Source organism: Mastigoproctus giganteus, chromosome 4 (assembly GCF_048544385.1).
Source record: "Mastigoproctus giganteus isolate SK-2022 chromosome 4, ASM4854438v1, whole genome shotgun sequence".
Lineage (NCBI taxonomy): Eukaryota > Metazoa > Arthropoda > Arachnida > Uropygi > Thelyphonidae > Mastigoproctus > Mastigoproctus giganteus.
This window is the reverse complement of record NC_143578.1, coordinates 1,595,656-1,617,850: the sequence shown is the minus strand read 5'-3', so window position 1 is coordinate 1,617,850 and position 22,195 is coordinate 1,595,656. Positions and strand designations below refer to the sequence as shown.

At 39.4% G+C, this 22,195-nt stretch overlaps 1 protein-coding gene across 1 annotated transcript in view; it reads left to right on the top strand.

The window, feature by feature from the left end:
* FASN1 (Fatty acid synthase 1) overlaps window positions 1-22,195 on the top strand; it is a 371,433-nt gene that overhangs the window by 265,067 nt on the left and 84,171 nt on the right. The window contains exon 22 of the mRNA XM_090372546.1: window positions 20,055-20,287. Within this exon, the coding sequence (XP_090228672.1) occupies window positions 20,055-20,287 (233 nt within the window). The remainder of the gene's footprint in view (window positions 1-20,054; window positions 20,288-22,195) is intronic.

Here is a 22,195-nt window from a genome sequence, read left to right as displayed (position 1 = left end):
AGAAGAAGATGGTAGCAAGATGGCCTTCAAAGCAACAAAAGGGTGCAAGAATATTTGCTGATGCTATCGAGGCAGAGTTAGCTGGGTCAGAAAACTGCTAGCTTCGGGGAATACATGGACTAATAGATTAACAGTAGCTGCTGGCAGAGGTAAAAGTAGGCGCCTCCGTAGCCAGGTGGGAAGGAGCAGCAGTGTGTAGCACACGCTTCTTGATTAGGCCGGGGTTCGAGCCCGTCACCACCAAATACGGAGGATGCGGAAAGGTCAGGGAATGACCACCGCATATCCTGGAGCAATATGGCCATAGTTGCTAATGCTCCTAAAAAAAAAAAAAAAAAAAAAAAAAAAAACAGAGGTAAAAGTGATTCTTGCACTATTTCAGTTGAAATGAAATTGATTTTGTGTGTTTCCAGGGAAATTCTCATTGCCTGGAAAGCAAGGCAATTGGAATTTCCAGGACTGCTGGGAGTCATAGTGGAACAAGTAAATACATGGGCTGTGTTAGGGTAATTAAAAGTAGAAATAGGTGCATGTATACTTGCATGTACACCAATGCTAGGAGTATAGTTAATAAATTCGATGAGCTTGAAGTGCACAGAAACTTGAACTTGAACAGAAAGGATAGACGGGGACAGGGAGGGAGGAGGGGTTATGCTGTTAGTTAAGAAACACATAAAATCGAAGCGAGAGCATCCAATTGATGTGGGTGGGCAATGCAATGTTGAGTTTGTTTGGCGTGACATAAGCGCTGGGAAAGGAAAAATAGAGTAGGTGTGTGTTATAGGCCTAATGAATCTGATGAGTATAATGACAAATTGTGCAGATAAATAGTCGACCAGTAAATTAGAGTGTCTTATAATGGGGGATTTTAATTTTCCGGATATTGACTGGAATTTGTGGGTTGGCCACTCACACACTAGCAAGGCTTTTATGGATTTATTGGATGATTGTTTTCTACAACAGCATGTTCGGTAGGCAACTACAGGGAGTAATACTTTTGATCTGATTATCAGTAATGATTCTTCATGCATCAAGAATCTGCAGATAAAGGAACCATGAGGTGGCAGTGGTCACAGTGTGCAAAAGTGGGATTTATTCAAAGAGGTAACTACCATCAAGGGTAAAGGGAAGGGTTTTTGCTTTCGTAAAGGTGACTACGGTGCTCTGAGACAGTATTTAAGTGCTACCAAGAGCAAATTCAAAATGGAAAGCATTCAAACAATTATTCTTGGAAGCTAGTGGGCTTTTCATAAAAACTAAGAAATATTGTTCAAGATTTAGGCCTAAATGGATGTCATATGAACTAATTATACATGTGACACAGAAGAAAAATGCATAGGATACATATAAATTAGCATCTGACACAGAAGCCTATGATAGATATAAGCTGGTCTGTAACCAAGTTACAAAGGAGGTTAGACAGTTGAAGGCAAATTACGAGAAATCTTTGGCAAAGGATGCAAAGAAAAACAGCAAAGAGTTCTTTACTTATGTAAACTCTACAAGGAATGGGATGAATCAGATTGGTCCATTTGTTATCGATGGTTCAACTGTTGATGATCCTGCTCAGGTAGCTAACAAACTAAATAAATATATTTCATCGGCATTCACACATGAGGAGTTATTCAGCGAGGGGAATGCCAGAGGTGTATTCAACCCTGGCAGTAAGCGAGATAATCTTGTAATAACTGAGAGTAAAGTGGAGGAGAAATTGTTGAAGATAAACACAAGAAAGGGATCTGGGGTGGATGGAATCGATCCAATTATATTAAAGGAGGCAGCAAAGGAATTAAGCAAACCCTTAGACATAATTATGAGAGCTTCCTGGACACAGGGAGGTACCCATGAACTGGAGAAGTGCAAATGTGACCTCAATTCACAAAGGAGGATCAAAGGCTGACACAGGTAATTACAGACCTATTAGTTTAACTGCTGTTCCAGAGAAATTAAGGGAGGCACTGGTTAAAGAAGCATTACAGGATCATCTAAACAAGACTTTAGTTATAGCTTGGACACAGCATGGGTTTGTTAAGGGGAAGTCTTGTCTGACTAATTTGATTGGATACTATGACGTAGTCACAAAGGAACTGGATGCAAATAAAAACTTTAATATCATATATTTTGATCTTAGAAAAGCCTTTGATACTGTTACAAATGGTAGATGCTGCACAAATTGAAGCAGTGTGGCAGTGGAGGCAAATTGGCATTAGCATTAGTAGAGGCTTACGATGCAAGAAAGCAAGCTTATGCAGCATCAGCCAAAAAAAAATTTTAAAAAAAACCACTCCCATTTTATTCCTCAGTTCGTTTGAAATACCTGTCCAGCTGAACCTTAAATTTATTTAGGCTATCAACTTCCACAACAAGGGATGGAAGTCTCTTCCACCGACCAACTACCCACCGGCTAAAGGCAAATTTCCGCACATCTATCCTACATCTGCCTTTCATCAAATTGAATTTATGCCCTATCAGGTGATTATTCTGAGCAAGAGGAAAAATCCCATTAGCATTGATCGTGCTCAAACCATTCAAGGCTTTATACACCTCTGTCAGATCACATCGCAGGTGCCTAGTCTCTAGACACTGGAATTTGCAAAATTTAAGCCTTTCTTCGTAAGAGCAACCCTTTGTTCCATTCACTAATCTTGCTGCCCTTCTCTGTACTCGTTCCAACAGCTCTACATCCTTCGTGAAATGAAGCCTTCAGATCTGTATACAGTACTCAAGGTGGGGACTGACTACTGCCTTATACAAGGGAATAATCACCTCCTTATCCTTGCTAGAAAAATTCCTGTATGTCTTGTCAATGATATGAGCTACTCTTGAGCTACTCTTGTAGCCCATCTGCACTGCTCAGAAAACTTCATATCTGCCTGCACAATTACCCCCAGGTCATCATCATCAATATCATTTATAAATACTGAAAACAATAATGGACCCAACACTGAACCCTGAGGGACTCCGCTAATAACATTAGTCCACGATGAGCAGTGTCCATTGATTACCACTCTCTGTCTTCTCCCCCCCTCAACCACCCGCTTTATCCATAGCAGCGATTTGTCTCCAATGCCACACTGCTCCAATTTATGCAGCAGTCTTCCATGTGCAACAGTATCAAAAGCCTTTCTAAGATCCAAGTGTATAATATCAAAGTTATTACCTGCATCCAGTTCTTTTATGACTGCATCATAGTATCCAATCATATTGATCAGGCAAGAATTCCCCTTAACAAAACCATGCTGTGTCCGAGCTATAACTGAAATCTTGTCTAGATGATCCTGCAGTGTTTCTTTAACCAGTGCCTCCATTAATTTTCCTGGAACAGAAGTTAAACTTACAGATCTATGATTACCTGTGTCAGCCTTTGATCCTCCTTTGTGAATTGGGGTTACATTTGAACAACTGCAGTCTATGGGTACCTCCTCTGAGTTCAAAGAAGCTCTCATAATTATGGTAAGGATTTGCTTACTTCCTTTGCTGCCTCCTTTAATATAACTGGATAGATCCCATCCTCCCCAGGTGCCTTTTTTTATGTTTATCTTCAACAATTTCTCCTCCACTTTGCTCTCATTTATTACAAAATCATCTAGCTCACTGCCAGAGTTTAACTCACCTCTGATATTCTCCTCCCTGAATTCCTCCTCATGGGTGAATTTAGATGCAAAATACTCATTTAGTTTGTTAGCCACCCGAGCAGGATCATTAACAGTTCAACCCTCAATATCCATTGGACCAATCTGATTCATCCCTTTCCTTCTAGAGTTTACATAGGTAAGAACTCTTTTCTGTTTTTCTTTGCATCCTTTGCCAAGGATTTCTCATAATCTGTCTTTATCTGCCTAATCTCCTTTGTGACTTGGTTACAGACAAACTTATATCTATCATAGGCTTCTATGTAACCCATTAATTTATATATATCCCATGCATTTTTCTTCTCTGCCATGTCTCATTAGTTCATCTGACATCCATTTAGGCCTAAACCTTGAACAATATTTCTTAGTTGGTATGTAAAGCCTAGTAGCTTCCAAGATAAGTTCTTTGAATACTTCCCATTTTGAATTTGCTATTGGTAACATCATCAGTTGGTCGCACTGTATAGAATTGAAATACTGTCTCAGACCATTGTAGTCACCTTTACGAAAGCAAAAACCCTTCCCTTTACCACTGATGGTACTTACCTCTTTAAGTAAATCCCACTTCAGCACACTGTGATCACTGCCACCTAGTGGTTCCTTTATCTATCTGCAAATTCTTAATGCATGAAGAATCACTACTGATAATTAGATCAAGAGTATTACTCCCTATAGTTGCCTCCCGAACATGCTGATGTTGAAAACGATCATCCAATAAATCCATAAAAGCCTTGCTAGTGTGTGAGTGACCAACTCACAAATTCCAGTCAATATCTGGAAAATTAAATCCCCCATTATAAGACACTCTGAATTACTGGCCCACTCTATTTCTCTGTACAGTTTCATATTATACTCGTCAGAGTTATTAGGCCTATAGCACACTCCTACTCTCAATTTTGATCTCCCAATGCTTATGTCACACCAAACTGACTCGACACTGCACTGTCCAGCGATGTCGACTGGCTTCACTTCCTTGGATTTTGTGTGTTTCTTAACTAATAGCATAACCCCCTCCTCCCTTCCTGTACTTTCTGTACACATTGTACTCGCCAAATTCCAGTTCTGCATTCCTTATATCTGTGTAATACCACATCTCTGATATCCCAACTATATCTGCCTTTCATGTTTTGAGCAATACCTCAAATTCATCAATTTTATTTACCAAACTCCTAGCATTGGTGTACACGCAAGTATACATGCACCTGTTCCTATTCTTAGCTACGCTAACACAACCCATGTGTTTATTTGTACCACAATGACTCCCAGCAGTCTATGAAGTACCATGCATCTTATGCATCTTATATTCCAAGCTGCTGCTCATTCCAATAGAAGCAGTGCAAGGATTCACTTTCACCTCTGCCAGTGGCTACTGTTAATCTATTAAGCCTTGTATCCCCCGAAGCCAGCAGTTTTCCAACCCACTTAACACTTCCTTGAAAACATCAGCAAATATTCTTGCATGCTTTCTATTTAAGTGTATCCCATCCCTGTAGAAGCAGTCTCTCATGTTAACAAGTGCAGACCAGGCTGAAAAAAAAAAATCTACCCCTTGAGCCTTGAACAATCTTTCCAGGGCCGAATTGATCGAAAAGGCTCTCATCATATACTCCCTCCTATCGTGTCTAGGCAGAATTGCAGACACTTTCAAATTCAACCCTAATTCAGGACTTTTTTTCAACAGTGATCTGTACTTGTTAAGTAATTCCGCCGGTCTCCTACTTTTAATATTATTAGTTCCAGCGTGTACAACAATATCTCCTTTTCTGCCCTTAAAATATGCTATCTGCTCTACAATGCCATCAACTTTAGCCCCTTGCAGACATACCCTGGTCCTGTTCCACCTATCCTTTTAACATAACGTGTTCCTCGTTTCCCTGACAATAGTCACTAACAACTATTAGTTCCTGTGGGACCAGTGCATTCTGCCTTGGGGGTTGCCGCTGTGTTGCATGATGATCAGGTGCAACCTCTGGCATTGATGTGGGCAGCTGAGAGCTTGGTGGGCCCCTCAATTTAGATCCTTCGAGGGCATCTACGCTGTCCTTCAACCTCTCATATAGGCCCATAACAACGTTGAATTGTCGCCTTATTTCTTTACACTCCTTGTATCGTGCACACACAAAGACAACCCCCATGGCAATATTATGTCCCGTACCTGATTGCTCCACAAACATCGTGCAAGCAGTGCATTTTAAAAGGCTGTGATTCAGAGGGCAACTGCCCCCCCTCAGTTCTCCCCTAAGCCACAGCACTCCCATTAGCTTGAGCCTTTTGCTTTGCTGCTCTGGTCTGAGTCATGATTTCGATTTAATTTCAATAAATTTCAATTTCAGTACAAAATTATAACTCTAAACTTGTATCCCAACACAGTTATACCACTATATATATTTTTCAGTATCGAGTATTATATACGAGTTTCGTTTATATAACTTACATATCAAGTTATGTATTAATTAATTATGTTACAGTCTAAGTCGTTGTATGTATTTAGTTAAATGTACAATTTAACTAACAATTAAGTTTAACAAGGTTAATAGATTTTACTGATTAATTGACAATATTATATAATATACTAAGCTAATGCTATCTAGTTCGGGATATAACATTGTATCGCATAACAATGGCAGCAAGTTACGAACAGTAAAACTACGAACACATAAGTATTAATTAACTTCCAAAATCTCTCTGTCTAAATTCAGAATAAACCAAATCTTGACTAGGTCTATAAGCTACTTATAGAAAATAATTTAATATAACAATTGGTCAGTAAAGCGACTAAATATGGCTAAAACTTTTCCGTTCAGCAGAGCTGCAAAACTTGTAACACGTGGATTGGATACCCGTACCGATACTAAATAATAACTTACAAAATCTCTATCTAAGTTAAACTTTAAACTAAGTATTATAATAGGAATATAAAGCTACTCTAGAAAATAAGTTATTATGCCAATTCCAGGAGCAGTAAAAACTTTGCTTGAACAAGGCTACGCTCATTCCCAATCTCGAATTACTGCTTTGGATAAAGGGATGGTTGAGTGGGGGAAGACAGAGAGTGGTTATCAGTGGACACTGCTCTTCGTGAACTAATGTTATTAGTGGAGTCCCTCAGGATTCAGTGTTGGGTCCATTGTTGTTTTCTGTATTTATCAGTGATATTGATGATGGTAAGTTCAAACGACTGCTAAATATGGACGTTGTAGGCAATGGAAAATGCGTGGAAAATCTTAACGTCCAAGTTTGTAGACGATACAAAGATTGGCAGGGTTGTTAAGGACACTACTGATGCCATGCTGCAACAGGATCTAGAAAGGTTGAGCAGATGGGCTGAGAGGTGGCAAATGAAGTTTAACATTGACAAATGTAAAATGCTACATATGGAAGCAGTAATCCCAGAGTAACGTATCAACTCTTTGGTACCACACTAACAGTGGTAGAGAATGAAAAGGACCTGGGGGTAATTGTGCAGGCAGATATGAAGTTTTCTGAGCAGTGCAGACGAGCTGCAAGAGTAGCTCTTGGTGTCTTGTCAATGGTATACAGGGATAAGGAGGTGATTATTCCCTTATATAAGGCAATGGTCAGGCCACACCTTGAGTACTGTATACAGGTCTGGAGACTTCATTTTAGGAAGGATGTAGAGCTGCTGGAGCAAGTGCAGAGTAGGGCAACAAGATTAGTGAATGGAACAAAGGGTTGCTCTTACGAAGAAAGGCTTAAGTTTTGCGAATTACAGTGTCTGGAGACTAGGGGCACAGGCGAGGTGATCTGATAGAAGTGTATAAAGCCTTGAATGATTTGAGCATGCTCAATGCTGATGGGGGATTCTTCCTCTTGCTCAGAATAATTGCCCGAGAGGGCATAAATTCAAATTGAGGAAAGACGGTTGTAGGATAGATGTGTGGAAGTTTGCCTTTAGCCAGCGGTTAGTTGGTTGCTGGAACAAACTTCCATCTGTCATTGTAGAAGTTAATAGCTTAAATAGATTCAAGGCAGAACCTGACAAACATTTGGAGTGAGTGGATGGGTGAAATAAGGGTTTTTTTTTTTTTTTGGCTGATTCTATATAAGCTTGCTTTCTTGCATCATGTGCCTTTGCTAATGCTAACAACTCTTCTGTTCCCCTGAAGGCCATCTTGCTAAAGTCTTCTTCTGAGCTAAAGTTTATAAATAAATGAAAATAAAATAAAACTGTAAATATCTAAAAAGCTCAAATGTTAAAGAATAGTAAATGAATATTAAAATAATATATCACAGTCTGGGGGGGGGGGGTATCCTGCTATAGATAACATGTTATATCTTTCTTGAGGTGCTTACATCATATACAAAGCTAAACTAGTTATTGCCATTCTCAAGTCGGAAATTGTTGTCTTGATCTCTTTGTTGATTAGTCCAGAATAGGGTGGTAAATCATGTGCACTTGTCCTTGAATAAAGGAGCAATCTCCAGCTCTAGTTCTATATTAAAAGCAAGAGAAATTTTGCACTTCAGTGTTAAAATAAAATTGTAAACTTGAACTTGTGAATAGAAAATTCATGGAAGAATAAGAATTTGTAAACATAAATCCCTAAAAGTGAAAAGAATTTATAAAAGTATGCAGCTAGATGCATGATAAGCATCCAAATAGTAGTAGTAGTAGTGGCATGTGATGCAAGAAAGCAAATGTTATGAGCTTATGCAGCATCAGCCAAAAAAAAAAAAATAATAATCACACCATTCCCTCCAAATGCCTGTCCAGTTCCTCCTTAAATTTATTCAACCTATCAACTTCCACAACGACAGATGGAAGTTTGTTCCAGCAATTAACCACCCGCTGGCTAAAGGCAAATTTCCGCACATCTATTCTACATCTGTCCTTTCTTAATTTGAATTTATGCCCCCTTAGGTTCGTAATCTGAACAAGTGGAAGGATCCCATCAGAATTCAGTGTGCTCAACCCATTCAAGGCTTTATACACCTCAATCAGATCACCGTGCAGGTGCTTAGTCTCCACCCACTGAAATTTGCAGAACTTAAGCCTTTCTTGATAAGAGGATCCCTTCATTCCCCTCACCAATCTTGTTGCCCTTCTCTGTACATGCTCAAGTAAATCTACATCCTTCCTAAAATGAGGCCTCCAGACCTGTACGCAGTACTCAAGGCGTGGCCTGACGATTGCCTTATACAGAGGGATAATCACCTCCTTTTCCCTGCTAGCAAAATTAGCATTAGCATTAGTAGAGGCATATGATGCAAGAAAGCAAGCTTATTCAGCATCAGCCAAAAAAAAAAAAAAAACCACCACTACTCCCATTTCACCCCCCCGTTCGTTCGAAATACCTGTCCAGCTGAGCCTTAAATTTATTTAGGCTATCAACTTCAACAACAAGCGATGGGAGTCTATTCCACAAACCAACTGCCCGCTGGCTAAAGGCAAATTTGCGCACATCTATCCGACATCCGTCCTTTCTCAATTTGAATTTATGCCCTCTCAGGTGATTATTCTGAGCAAGAGGAAGAATCCCATTGGCATTGAGCATGCTCAAGCCATTCAAAGCCTTATACACCTCTATCAGATCACCTCGCCGATGCCTAGTCTCCAGGCTCTGTAATTTGCAAAACTTAAGCCTTTCTTCGTAAGAGCAACCCTTTGTTCCATTCACTAATCTTGTTGCCCTTCTCTGTACTCGTTCCAGCAGCTCTACATCCTTCTTGAAATGAGGCCTCCAGACCTGTATACAGTACTCAAGGTGTGGCCTGACCAATGCCTTATACAAGGGAATAATCACATCCCTGTCCCTGCTAGAAAAATTCCTGTATATCATTGACAGGACACCATGAGCTACTCTTGCAGCTCGTCTGCACTGCTCAGAGAACTTCATATCTGCCTGCACAATTACCCCCAGGTCCTTTTCATTCTCTACCACTGTCAGCGTAGTACCACAGAGTTGATACGTTGATCTGGGGTTACAGTTTCCCATATGTAGTACTTTACATTTGTCAATGTTAAACTTCATTTGCCACCTCTCAGCCCATCTGCTCAACCTTTCCAGATCCTGTTGCAGCAGCATAGTATCAGTAGTGTCCTTAACAACCCTGCCAACCTTGGTATCGTCTGCAAACTTGGACATTAAGCCTGATACACCATCATCAATATCATTTATAAATACAGAAAACAACAATGGACCCAACACTGAACCCTGAGGAACTCCACTAATAACATTAGTCCACGTTGAGCAGTGTCCATTGATTACCACTCTCTGTCTTCTGCCACTCAACCATCCCTTTATCCATTGCAGCAATTTGCCTCCAATGCCACACTGCCTGCTCCAATTTGTGCAGCAGTCTTCCATGCGCAACAGTATCAAAAGCCTTTCTAAGATCCAAATATATAATATCAAAGTTATTCCCTGCATCCAGTTCTTTTGTGACTACATCATAGTATCCAATCAAATTGGTCAGACAAGACCTGCCCTTAACAAAACCATGCTGTGTCTGAGCTATAACTGAATTCTTGTCCAGATGATCCTGCAGTGCTTCTTTAACCAGTGCCTCCATTAATTTTCCTGGAACCGAAGTTAAACTAACAGGTCTATAATTACTTGTGTCAGCCTTTGATCCTCCTTTGTGAATTGGGGTTACATTTGCACATCTCCAGTCCATGGGTACCTCCCCTGAGTCCAAAGAAGCTCTCATAATTATGGCTAGGGGTTTGCTTACTTCCTTTGCTGCCTCCTTTAATATAACTGGAAAGATCCCATCCACCCCAGGTGCCTTTTTTATGTTTATCCTCAACAATCTCTCCTCCACTTTCCTCTCAGTTATTACAAAATCATCCAGCTTACTGCCAATGTTTACTTCACCTACGACATTCTCCTTCCTGAATAACTCCTCATGTGTGAATGTAGATGCAAAATACTTGTTTAGATTGTTAGCCACCTGAGCTGGATCCTCAACTGTTGAACCATCAACATCCAGTGGACCAATCTGATTCATCCCTTTCCTTCTTGAGTTTAAATAGGTAAAGAACTCTTTTCTGTTTTTCTTTGCGTCCTTTGCCAAGGATTTCTCATAATCTGCCTTTGCCTGCCTAATCTCCTTTGTGACTTGGTTACAGACCAACTTATATCTATCATAGGCTTCCATGTCACCCATTAATTTGTATGTATCCCATGCATTTTTCTTCTCTGCCATATGTCTCATTAGTTCATCTGACAACCATTTAGGCCTGAACCTTGAACAATATTTCTTGGTTGGTATGTAAAGCCTGGTAGCTTCCAAGATTAGTTCCTTGAATGCTTCCCATTTTGAATTTGCTGTTGGTAACATCATCAGTTGGTCCCACTGTATAGAATTTAAATACTGTCTCAGACCATCATAGTCGCCTTTACGAAAGCAAAAACCCTTCCCTTTACCTCTGATGGTAGTTACCTCCTTGAGTAAATTCCCACTTCAGCACACTGTGATCACTGCCACCCAGTGGTTCCTTTATCTGCAGATTCCTAATGCATGAAGAATCACTACTGATAATCAGATCAAGAGTATTACTCCCTCTAGTTGCCTCCCGAACATGCTGGTGTAGAAAACAATCATCCAATAAATCCACAAAAGCCCTGCTAGTGTGTGAGTGACCAACCCACAAATTCCAGTCAATATCTGGGAAATTAAAATCCTCCATTATAAGACTCTCTGATTTACTGGCCCATTCTATTTCCCTGTACAGTATCTTATTATACTCATCAGAGTCATTAGGCCTATAGCACACTCCTACTCTCAATTTTGATTTACCTATGCTTATGTCACACCAAACTGACTCGACACTGCCCTGTTCATCAATGTCGACTGGCTTCACTTCCTTGGATTTTATGTGTTTTTTAACTAATAGCATAACCCCTCCTCCCCTCCTGTCCTGTCTATCCTTTCTATACACATTGTACTCCCCAAATTCCAGTTCTGCATTCCTTATATCTGTGTGACACCACGTCTCTGATATCCCAACAATATCTGCCTTTGATGTTTTGAGCAATACCTCAAATTCATCAATTTTATTTACTAAACTCCTAGCATTGGTGTACAGGCAAGTATACATGCACCTGTTTCTATTCTTAGCTACCCTAACACAACCCATGTGTTTACTTGTACCTATATATCATTGACGAAACCCCATGACCTGCCCTGACAGCATGTCTGCATTGCTCTGAAAACTTCATATCTGACTGCACAATTACTCCCAGGTCTTTTTCATTTTCTACCACCTTAAGTGTAGTACTACACAGTTGGTATGTTTCTCTGAGGTTACTTCTACCCATATGCAGTACTTTGCATTTGTCAAGGTTAAACTTCAGTTGCAACTTCTTAGCCCATCTGCCCAAATTATCTAGATCCTGTTGCAGTAGCACACTGCCATTACTGTCATTAACAACCCTGCCAACCTTTGTATCATCTGCAAACTTCCACCTCACCCCAGGTGCTTTTCTTACGTTTAACTTCAATAGTTTCTCTTCCACTTTGCTCTCAGTTAGTACAAAATCATTAAGTATCCTTCTACAATTTGATAACCTTCTGCCATTTTCAAACCTTAATAATTCCTCACCTGTGAATGTAGATGCAAAATACTCATTCAGTTTGTTTGCTATCTGATCAGGATCATCAGCAATCGAACCATCGATGTCAGGTGGACCAATCAGATTCATCCCCTTCCTTTTAGATTTTATATAAGTAAAGAAATCCTTGCTGTTTTTCTTAGCATCTTTTGCCAAGGATTTCTCATAATCTGCCTTCGCCTGCTGAACCTCCTTTGTGACCTGATTACAGATTAACTTATATCTGCCATAGGCTTCTGAGTTGCTTGATAATTTATATGTATCCCATGCATTTTTCTTCTCTGTTACGAGTCTCATTAGTTCATTTGACAACCATTTAGGCCTAAACCTTGAACAATATTTCTTAATAGGTATGAAACTTTTAGTAGCATCCACGATTAATTCCTTGAATGGTTCCCACTTAGAATTTACTGTTGGTAACATCATCAGTTGATCCCACTGTACAGAATTTAAAAACTGTCGGAGACCACTGTATTCACCTTTACGGAAGTAAAAACCCTTTCCTTTACCCTGATGGTAATTAAATCTTTAAGTAAATCCCACGTTAGTACACTGTGATCACTGCCACCTAGTGGTTCTTTTATCTGCAAATTCCTAATACATGAATGATCACTGCTGATAACCAGATCAAAAGTATTACTTTCTCTGGTTGCCTCTCGAACATGCTGCTACAGAAAACAATCATCCAATAAATCCACAAAAGTCTGACTAATGTGTGATTGCCCAACCCACAAGTTCCAGTCAATATGTGGGAAGTTAAAATCCCCCATTATAAGACATTCCGATTTACTAGCCCACTCTCTTTCTCTGTACAATTGTTCATTGTACTCATTCGAGTCATTAGGCCTATAACACACTCCTACTCTTATTTTTGCTTTCGCAATGCTTATGTCACACCAAACTGACTCAACAGTGCACTGTTCATATATATCTACTGGATGCTCTTCTTTTGATTTTATGTTTTTCTTAATTAACAGCATAACACCTCCTCCCTTCCTATCCTGTCTATCCTTCCTGTACACATTGTACTCCCCAAATTCCAGTTCGGCATTCCTTATATCAGTGTGACACCATGTCTCTCTGATATCACAACAATATCCGCCTTTGATGTCTTGACCAACACTTCAAATTCATCAATTTTATTTACTATACTTCTAGCATTGGTATACATGCAAGTATACATGCACCTATTCTTATTCTTAATTCTTACTCTAACACATCCCATATACCCACCTGTTGCACGATGACTGCCACCCGTCCCTGAAACCCCCAACATCCCTCACTCCAGGTCGCTACTTATTCTAATAGAAGTTGTGCAAGAATCACCTTCACCTCTGCCTACGGCTACTGTTAAACTATTAGTCCTTGTATCCCCCAAGCTATCAGTTTTCCGACCCACCCAACACTGCCTCGATAGCATCAGCAAATATTCTTGCACCCTTTCTATTTAAGTGTATCCCATCCCTGTAGAAGCAGTCTCTCCTGTTAACAAGTACAGTCCAGGCTGAAAAAAAATTCTATCCCTTGAGCCTTGCACAATCTTTCCAGGGCCGAATTGATCGACAAGGCTCTCATCATATACTCCCTCCTATCGTGTCTGGGCAGAATTGCAGACGCTTTCAAATTCAATCCTAATTCACGGCTTTTTTTCATCAGTGACCTGTACTTGTTAAGTAATTCTGTTAAGAAATTTGGAAGCTATTATTAATCTGCAGTACTTTAGTACTGTGTATGGGTTGAAGGTTGAATACAGAAGAAGAAGAAAACATACTTATTGCTATAGGACTTGTGTTTCTGTTTACAGTCTATAGACTGTAATTTTTCAGGAACAGGAAATACATCTGAAAGAAAATTTTTCCATAGAAAAGTAGAAGAAATAAATGAAGAGGGATAGGTATTTCTGTGAGTTTGAAGTTGAACAATGAAAATGGAAATTGACCAGTGTTATGAATACATGCATAAAGCTAATCAGTTTTATGTGTGTATTCAATATTCAATTTATTTAGTTAATTTCTGCGATTAATTATATATGTTACATTAAGTTGTTTTAAATGATATTCATTAAATTTTTTAAAATATATATATTTATTATTTTTTCTGTAAAACGGGGCATTCTATAATTTAATTGCCTCGTATTAATATGTTATGGTTTACGTAAGGCTCAATGCAACAGGGCATAATATTTTTAAGATTTATAATTATCTTTATAATATAGTCCCATAGACAACTCTTAAAGGAAAAAATTACAATAGTAGTGTAAAGAGCATCATTTCAACTGTATCTCATATTTTGCTCATCCTTCACAACTAGTTACCACGTATTGCACTACCTCAAATAAGTAACGCTTCACTAATAGAGAAGACTATTGTTACTTATTCTCAGTGGGCACCACCACTACCCAGATGACACTGTTTCAAGGCTTGTTGGCCTTTCATCTATGGGTGGGCAGGCACCCTGGTATTGCAAACATGACGACCCAGTTTTGAAGATAATCCCACAATGTGAGAGATGCCTAAAGGTTATTACTGTCATTAACCACCCTCCCACTCTTTGTGTCATTTGCAAACTTAGATATTAAGCCTGATATACATTCATTGGTATTATTAGCATTAGCAGAGGCATATGATGCAAGAAAGCAAGCTTATTCAGCATCAGCCAAAAAAAAAAAAAAAAAAAACACACATACCACTCCCATTTCACCCCTCCGTTCGTTCGAAATACCTGTCCAGTTGAGCTTTAAATTTGTTTAGGCTATCAACTTCAACAAGTGATGGAAGTCGGTTCCACCAACCAACCAACCAACCACCCGCTGGCCAAAGGCAAATTTCCGCACATCTATCCGACATCCGTCCTTCCTCAGTTTGAATTTATGCCCTCTGAGGTGATTATTCTGAGCAAGATGAAGAATCCCATTGGCATTGAGCATGCTCAAACCATTCAAAGCCTTATACACCTCTATCAGATCACCTCGCCAGTGCCTAGTCTCCAGACTCTGTAATTTGCAAAACTTAAGCCTTTCTTCGTAAGAGCAACCCTTTGTTCCATTCACTAATCTTGTTGCCCTTCTCTGTACCCGTTCCAGCAGCTCTACATCCTTCTTGAAATGAGGCCTCCAGACCTGTATACAGTACTCAAGATGTGGCCTAACCATTGCCTTATACAAGGGAATAATCACCTCCTTATCCCTGCTAGAAAAATTCCTGTATATCATTGACAAGACACCATGAGCTACTCTTGCAGCTCATCTGCACTGCTCAGAGAACTTCATATCTGCCTGCACAATTACCCCCAGGTCCTTTTCATTCTCCACCACTGTCAGTGCAGAACCGCAGAGGTGATACGTTGCTCTGGGGTTACTGTTTCCCATATGTAGTACTTTACATTTGTCAATGTTAAACTTCATTTGCCACCTCTCAGCCCATCTGTTCAACCTTTCCAGATCCTGTTGCAGCAGCATAGAGTCAGTAGTGTCCTTAACAACCCTGCCAACCTTTGTATCATCTGCAAACTTGGACATTAAACTTGATATCCCATCATCAATATCATTCATAAACACTGAAAACAACAACGGACCCAACACTGAACCCTGAGGAACTCCACTAATAACATTAGTCCACGTTGAGCAGTGTCCATTGATTACCACTCTCTGTCTTCTGCCACTCAACCATCTCCTTATCCATAGCAGCAATTTGCCTCCAATGCCACACTGCTCCAATTTGTGCAGCAGTCTTCCATGTGCAACAGTATCAAAAGCCTTCCTAAGATCCAAATATATAATATCAAAGTTATTCCCTGCATCCAGTTCTTTTGTGACTACATCATAGTATCCAATCAAATTGGTCAGGCAAGACCTGCCCTTAACAAAACCATGCTGCATCTGAGCTATAACTGAATTCTTGTCTAGATGATCCTGCAGTGCTTCTTTAACCAGTGCCTCCATTAATTTATCTGGAACAGAAGTTAAACTAACAGGTCTATAATTACTTGTGTCAGCCTTTGATCCTCCCTTGTGAATTGGGGTTACATTTGCACATCTCCAGTCTATGGGTACCTCCCCTGAGTCCAAAGAAGCTCTCATAATTATGGCTAGGGGTTTGCTTACTTCCTTTGCTGCCTCCTTTAATATAACTGGATAGATTCCATCCACCCCAGGTGCCTTTATGTTTATCCTCAACAATCTCTCCTCCACTTTCCTCTCAGTTATTACAAAATCATCCAGCTCACTGCCAATGTTTACTTTACCTACATCATTCTCCTTCCTGAATAACTCCTCATGCGTGAATGTAGATGCAAAATACTCGTTTAGATTGTTAGCCACCTGAGCAGGATCCTCAACTGTTGAACCATCAATATCCAGTTTTCTGTATTTAATTATTATTAAATACAGAAAACAATGGGCCCAGCACCAAACCCTGGGAGGTCTCCACTGATAACTTTAGTCCAAAGAGTAGTGTCTACTAAAAATTGTAACTTGCCCTTAATGCCATGTTACTCTAATTTATACAGCAGTCAATTATATGCAACAGTATCAAAAGCTTTATAGAAATCCAAGTGTATGATATCTATTATTTTTTGCATCCAGTTCCTTTTTTACTGCATCATAGTATCTGATCAAATTGGTTAGACATGATCACTCCTTGACAAACCCATGCTGTGACTGAAGTATAACTGTACTCCTGTCTAGATGGTCCTGTATTACATCTTTAACCAGTGATTCCATTATTTTCTCTAGAACAGAAGTTAAGTTAAGTTAACAGTCTGTAATTACTCATGTCTCTCTTTTATCTCACTTTGTGAATTGGGGATACATTCGCAAATCTCCAGTCCATGAGGCTTCCCTGAATTCAAGAATGCCCTCATAATTATGTCTGTGGTTTTGCTTACCTCCTTTGTAGCCCCTTAATATAATTGGATAGATCCCATCCACCCCAGGTACCTTTTTTTACATTTAGTTTCGACAATTTCTCTGCCACTTTCCTCTCAATTATAAAATCATTATCTCCCTGGTAGAGTTTGATAAGCATTCACTCCCCCTAAAGAATTCCTCATGTGTGAATGTAGATGCAAAATACTTATTCGGCTCATAAGCAACCCAAGCAGATCGTCATAGCAGAACCATTGATATCAAGTAGATCTATGTGATTCATCTCCTTCCTTTGTGTTTACATAAGGAAAGAAGTCTTATCAATTTCTCTTTGCATCCTTTACCAAAGATTTCTCATAATGTGCTTTAACTTGCCTAATCTCCTTTGTGACTTGATTACAGACTAGTATACAGGGTGTTTCTAAAATGGTGGTCAATAATTTAAAGGTGAAAAGTACAAACTAAAATAAGCAAAAAAGTCCCAGTGAACATCGAGACACAAATTAACTGTTTTCGAGATAATGCACATTTTTTTTTTTAAGATCCGCCACTTGACTATGGGAGCACTAGTTTAGCAAAAAGCTGTGAATCCTTTGCTAAGGGTGGTTTTATTAAACATAAGGTAATACATTTTTAATTTTTGGTTTCAACACCACAGGATTTTACAGATGTTACATGTTACAGGATGTTACAAAACGTTTTCAAAATGCTGTTCTTGCATCCATATTCAACTTTGTAGTCTTTTCTGCATTGAGTTGTGAATCCTCTCAGGCATTCCTGGGTCATTTCTGATTTGCTGAAAGTCTCCTTCAACCCGATGCTGCAATTCCTGAACTGTGTTAATGTCAAAAGTGTACACCAAGCTTTTTACATGACCCTGGATACAAAAATTCATAGGATTTAAGTCAGGTGATCTGGGAGGCCACAATACAGGCCCACCTCTACCTATCCACCATTGACCATACCTTCTAGTTAGATACTGAGTCACAACTCAACTCGAGCAAAATTTACATTGCACTATCATGCATCAACCACATGTTCTGGCAGTGCTGAAGTGGAACATTATCATCATCAAGGAGGTCTGCAAGAATATTCTGCAGGGAACTGAAGGTACAGCTCTCCTGTTAGCCTGCTTGGCAGCAAGTGTGGTCCAATTAGAGAGTCTCCTAGTAGTCCTGCATGGATGTTCAATAACAAACGTTGCTAATGGTGTGACTCGTGAATTGCATTAGGATTTTCGTACAGCAAAATACCAAAAAAATAAAAATAGAAATAAAAAATAATAATAAAATAAAAATAGAAAGTGGTACAGCTGTCAAAATGTTACCAAACATCACATTTATGAAAATTAAAAATATCATCATGAGTAAACCCAGCTTCGTCAGTGAACTAAATGTTGTTTAAAAATTGGGGGTTCAGGACGCACTGTTGTTGTGTGTCCACTGGCAGAGGTTCACTCTGGGAAGGTAGTCTATATTGCTGAGACCTTGTACTCGCTGGATATGGTAGGGGTACAGTAATTGGCGATGTAAAATTCGTCACACGCTGCTATGACTCAGTACACGCTCTTGCAAAGCAACTATCCTTGTCGAAATTCCTGGATTTTGTTTTATTCTTTCTAACACTCTTTCCTCAACATCAGATGTTATGCTTCTGTGCCTACCTGCTTGTACTCCATTTGCAAAGCACCCATGTTCTCTAAGGTGTTGATGTACCCTGATGAATGTGTGTCTGTTGGGCTGCCTTTGACAGGTAAATGCTTCTTGGTACAAATGTGCAGCCTTGAGTGCACTGCTGTTAGCTTTACCATCATGAAGTGCATGTCTGCATATTCTTTGTTGCTGTCACCTCTTTCCATGTTGACTATCCTTGGACAAGTACTAGTATGCCTGCTACGTCTCAGTGCATTGAGAGAGGAGAAAGGGAGAGAATGAGCATAACCTAACCTAAACAAACAAGTCAGTGGTGGATCCCAACTAGAAATGTGCAATATCTCGAAAACAATTCACTTAAGGACCCATGTTTACTAGGCTTTTTTTGCACATTATAATCTGTACAGTTCACCTTTAAATTATTGACCATCACTTTTGAAACACTTTTGTATATCTACCATAGGCTTCTGTATCACTTAATAATTTATATGCTTCCCATGCATTTTTATTCTCAGTAATGAGTCTCATTAATTCATCTGACATCCATTTAGGTCTGAGCCTTCAATGATGTTTCTTAGTTGGTATGGAAAGCCTAGTAGCTTCTCTGATTATTTTCTTGAATGCTTCCCATTTAGAATTCGTTAATGGTAATATCATTAGTTGGTCTCACTGTATACAATTTAAAACTACTGTAATTACTTGAGACCACTGTAATCATTTTTATGAAAGCAAAAACTCTTTCCTTTACCCTTGATGGTATAGATATGATGGTAGGTTACATCTTTAAGTAAATCCCACATCAATACACCGTGATCACTGCCACCTAATGGTTCTTTTATCTGCAGATTCTTAATTTGTTAAAAATCACTGCTGATAATCAGTCAAGTGTATTACTCTCTCTTCTTTCCTCTCTAACATGCTGCTTGAAAAAAAAAGCAGCCATCCAATAAGCCACAAAAGCCTTGCTAGTGTGTTAATGACCAACCCACAAATTCCAGTCAATATCTGGAAAGTGAAATTCCCCCATTATATACATGCTGATTTATTGATCTACTCTATTTCTCTGTACAGTTGATCATTATACTCATCAGAGTCATTAGGCCTGTAACACACTTCTACTCATTTTTTTTCCAATGCTCATGTCACACCAAACTGACTCAACATTGTACTGGCCACCTATATCAACTGGATGCATTGCCTTATATTTTTTGTGCTTCTTAACTAATAGCATAACTCTCCCCCACCCATCCTGTGTGTGGGCATCTACAGGAAAAGCAGGGTAAAATGCTGATTTGGAAGACATTTACTAATTTTACTTTTCTTTCAGGTATGGCTGTCTTCTTGAAGAATGTTACATTCCATGGAGTACTTCTAGATGCATTATTTGAAAGTGGTAGTTCATCTGTTGCTGCTAAACATGAAGTTGTTAATTTAGTAAATGAAGGAATAAAGTCAGGTGCAGTGAAACCTCTGAATTCTATAGTTTTTAATCACGAGCAAGTGGAGGATGCATTCCGTTTCATGGCCAGTGGACGTCATATGGGCAAAGTAGTTTTGAAGGTAGATAATTTATTTATTTTTTATTTTAAGTGTTATTATTAGCCACACAGTTTAAGAAAACAAGCTTTTATTGCACCATGCAAAAAAAGAAAAAAACAAAAAAAAAAATAAATTAACAAATGACTGTTTGCCTTCTCCCATAACTGCACCAATGCTCCATGGTGCAGTTATGGCAGCTGGCCTTTGACGTTTCCCTAAACAATTAGCCTCAGCTGCCCATAGAAGCAACTTATTCCAATGACGAAAAACTCACCAACTAAAGGAAACTCCCTTACAGCCAAATCTATTATTTTATACATTTGGTTTTAATTTAAGCTCCTTGGTTCTAGTATGTCATGAGTGGTTCCCCACAGGGTTCACTGTTTAGATTCTGACTGTTTCTAAAGTTTATTAATGATATTGATGTAGGTATTTCATGTTTTAAGTTTTTTGTTGACACAGAGGATGGTTAGTGACAGTAATCTGGGTATGCTGTTTAAACAATACCTAGAGAAACTGTTTGGATGATTTGAAAAATGGTCAGGAATAGAAGAAGAGATGGTGAGCAGAGCAAATACCTGATGGATGAGAATGAGAACCTAATAACCAAGGATGAAAAGATAAGAGAAACCTCGAAGAAGTATTTTGACAATCTGTTGAATGTGCAGGACAGCCAAGGGACAAAGGTCAGTTGATCATAAAAGAGGGGATGAAAGAGAAGATACAGAAAGAGACCGGACAGACCTGATATGGTGCAGGCATGGAAATACATCAAGACGGATAAATCTGCTGGTATAGAAGAGATAAAATGGAGAGATGCTGAAGGCTACAGGCAAGGCAAGGATAGAGTGGACATACAAACTGTTTCGCAAGATCTGGAAGACAGGTGTTGGACTGGAAAGAAGGTTTGATCATTCCGTTTTTCAAGAGGGGCTACAGGAAGAAGTGTTCCAATTATAGAGGCATCACACTGAAATCACATGTGAATAAGCTGTACGAGAAAGCATTAGCATTAGTAGAGGCATATGATGCAAGAAAGCAAGCTTGTGCAGCATCAGCCAGGAAAAAGAAAAAGAAAAAAAAAAAAAAAAAAAAAACTTCCACTTCACCCCCTCAGTTCGTTCGAAATACCTGTCCAGCTGAGCCTTAAATTTATTTAGGCTATCAACTTGCACAACAAGGGATGGAAGTCTGTTCCACCAACCAACTACCTGCTGGCTAAAGGCAAATTTCACGACATCTACCCTACATCTGTCTTTCCTCAATTTGAATTTATGCTCTCTCAGGTGATTATTCTGAGCAAGAGGCAGAATCCCATCAGCATTGAGCATGCTCAACCCATTCAAGGCTTTATACACCTCTATCAGATCACCTCGCCGGTGCCTAGTCTCTTTTCAAGAGGAGTACAGGAAGAAGTGTTCCAATTATAGAGGCATCACACTGAAATCACATGTGAATAAGCTGTAATTTGCAAAACTTGAGCCTTTCTTTGTAAGAGCAACCCCTTGTTCCATTCACTAACCTTGTTGCCCTTCTCTGTACTCGTTTCAGCAGCTCTACATCCTTCTTGAAATGAGGCCTCCAGACCTGTATACAGTACTCAAGGTGTAGCCTGACAATTGCCTTATACAAGGGAATAATCACCTCCTTATCCCTGCTAGAAAAATTCTTGTATATCATTGATAAGACACCATGAGCTACTCTTGCAGCCCGTCTGCACTGTTCAGAGAACTTTATATCTGCCTGCACAATTACCTCCAGGTCGTTTTCATTCTCTACCACTGTCAGTGTAGTACCACCGAGTTGATACGTTGCTCTGGGGTTGGTGTTTCCCATATGTAGTACTTTACATTTGTCAATATTAAACTTCATTTGCCACCTCTCAGCCCATCTGCTCAACCTTTCCAGATCCTGTTGCAGCAGCATAGT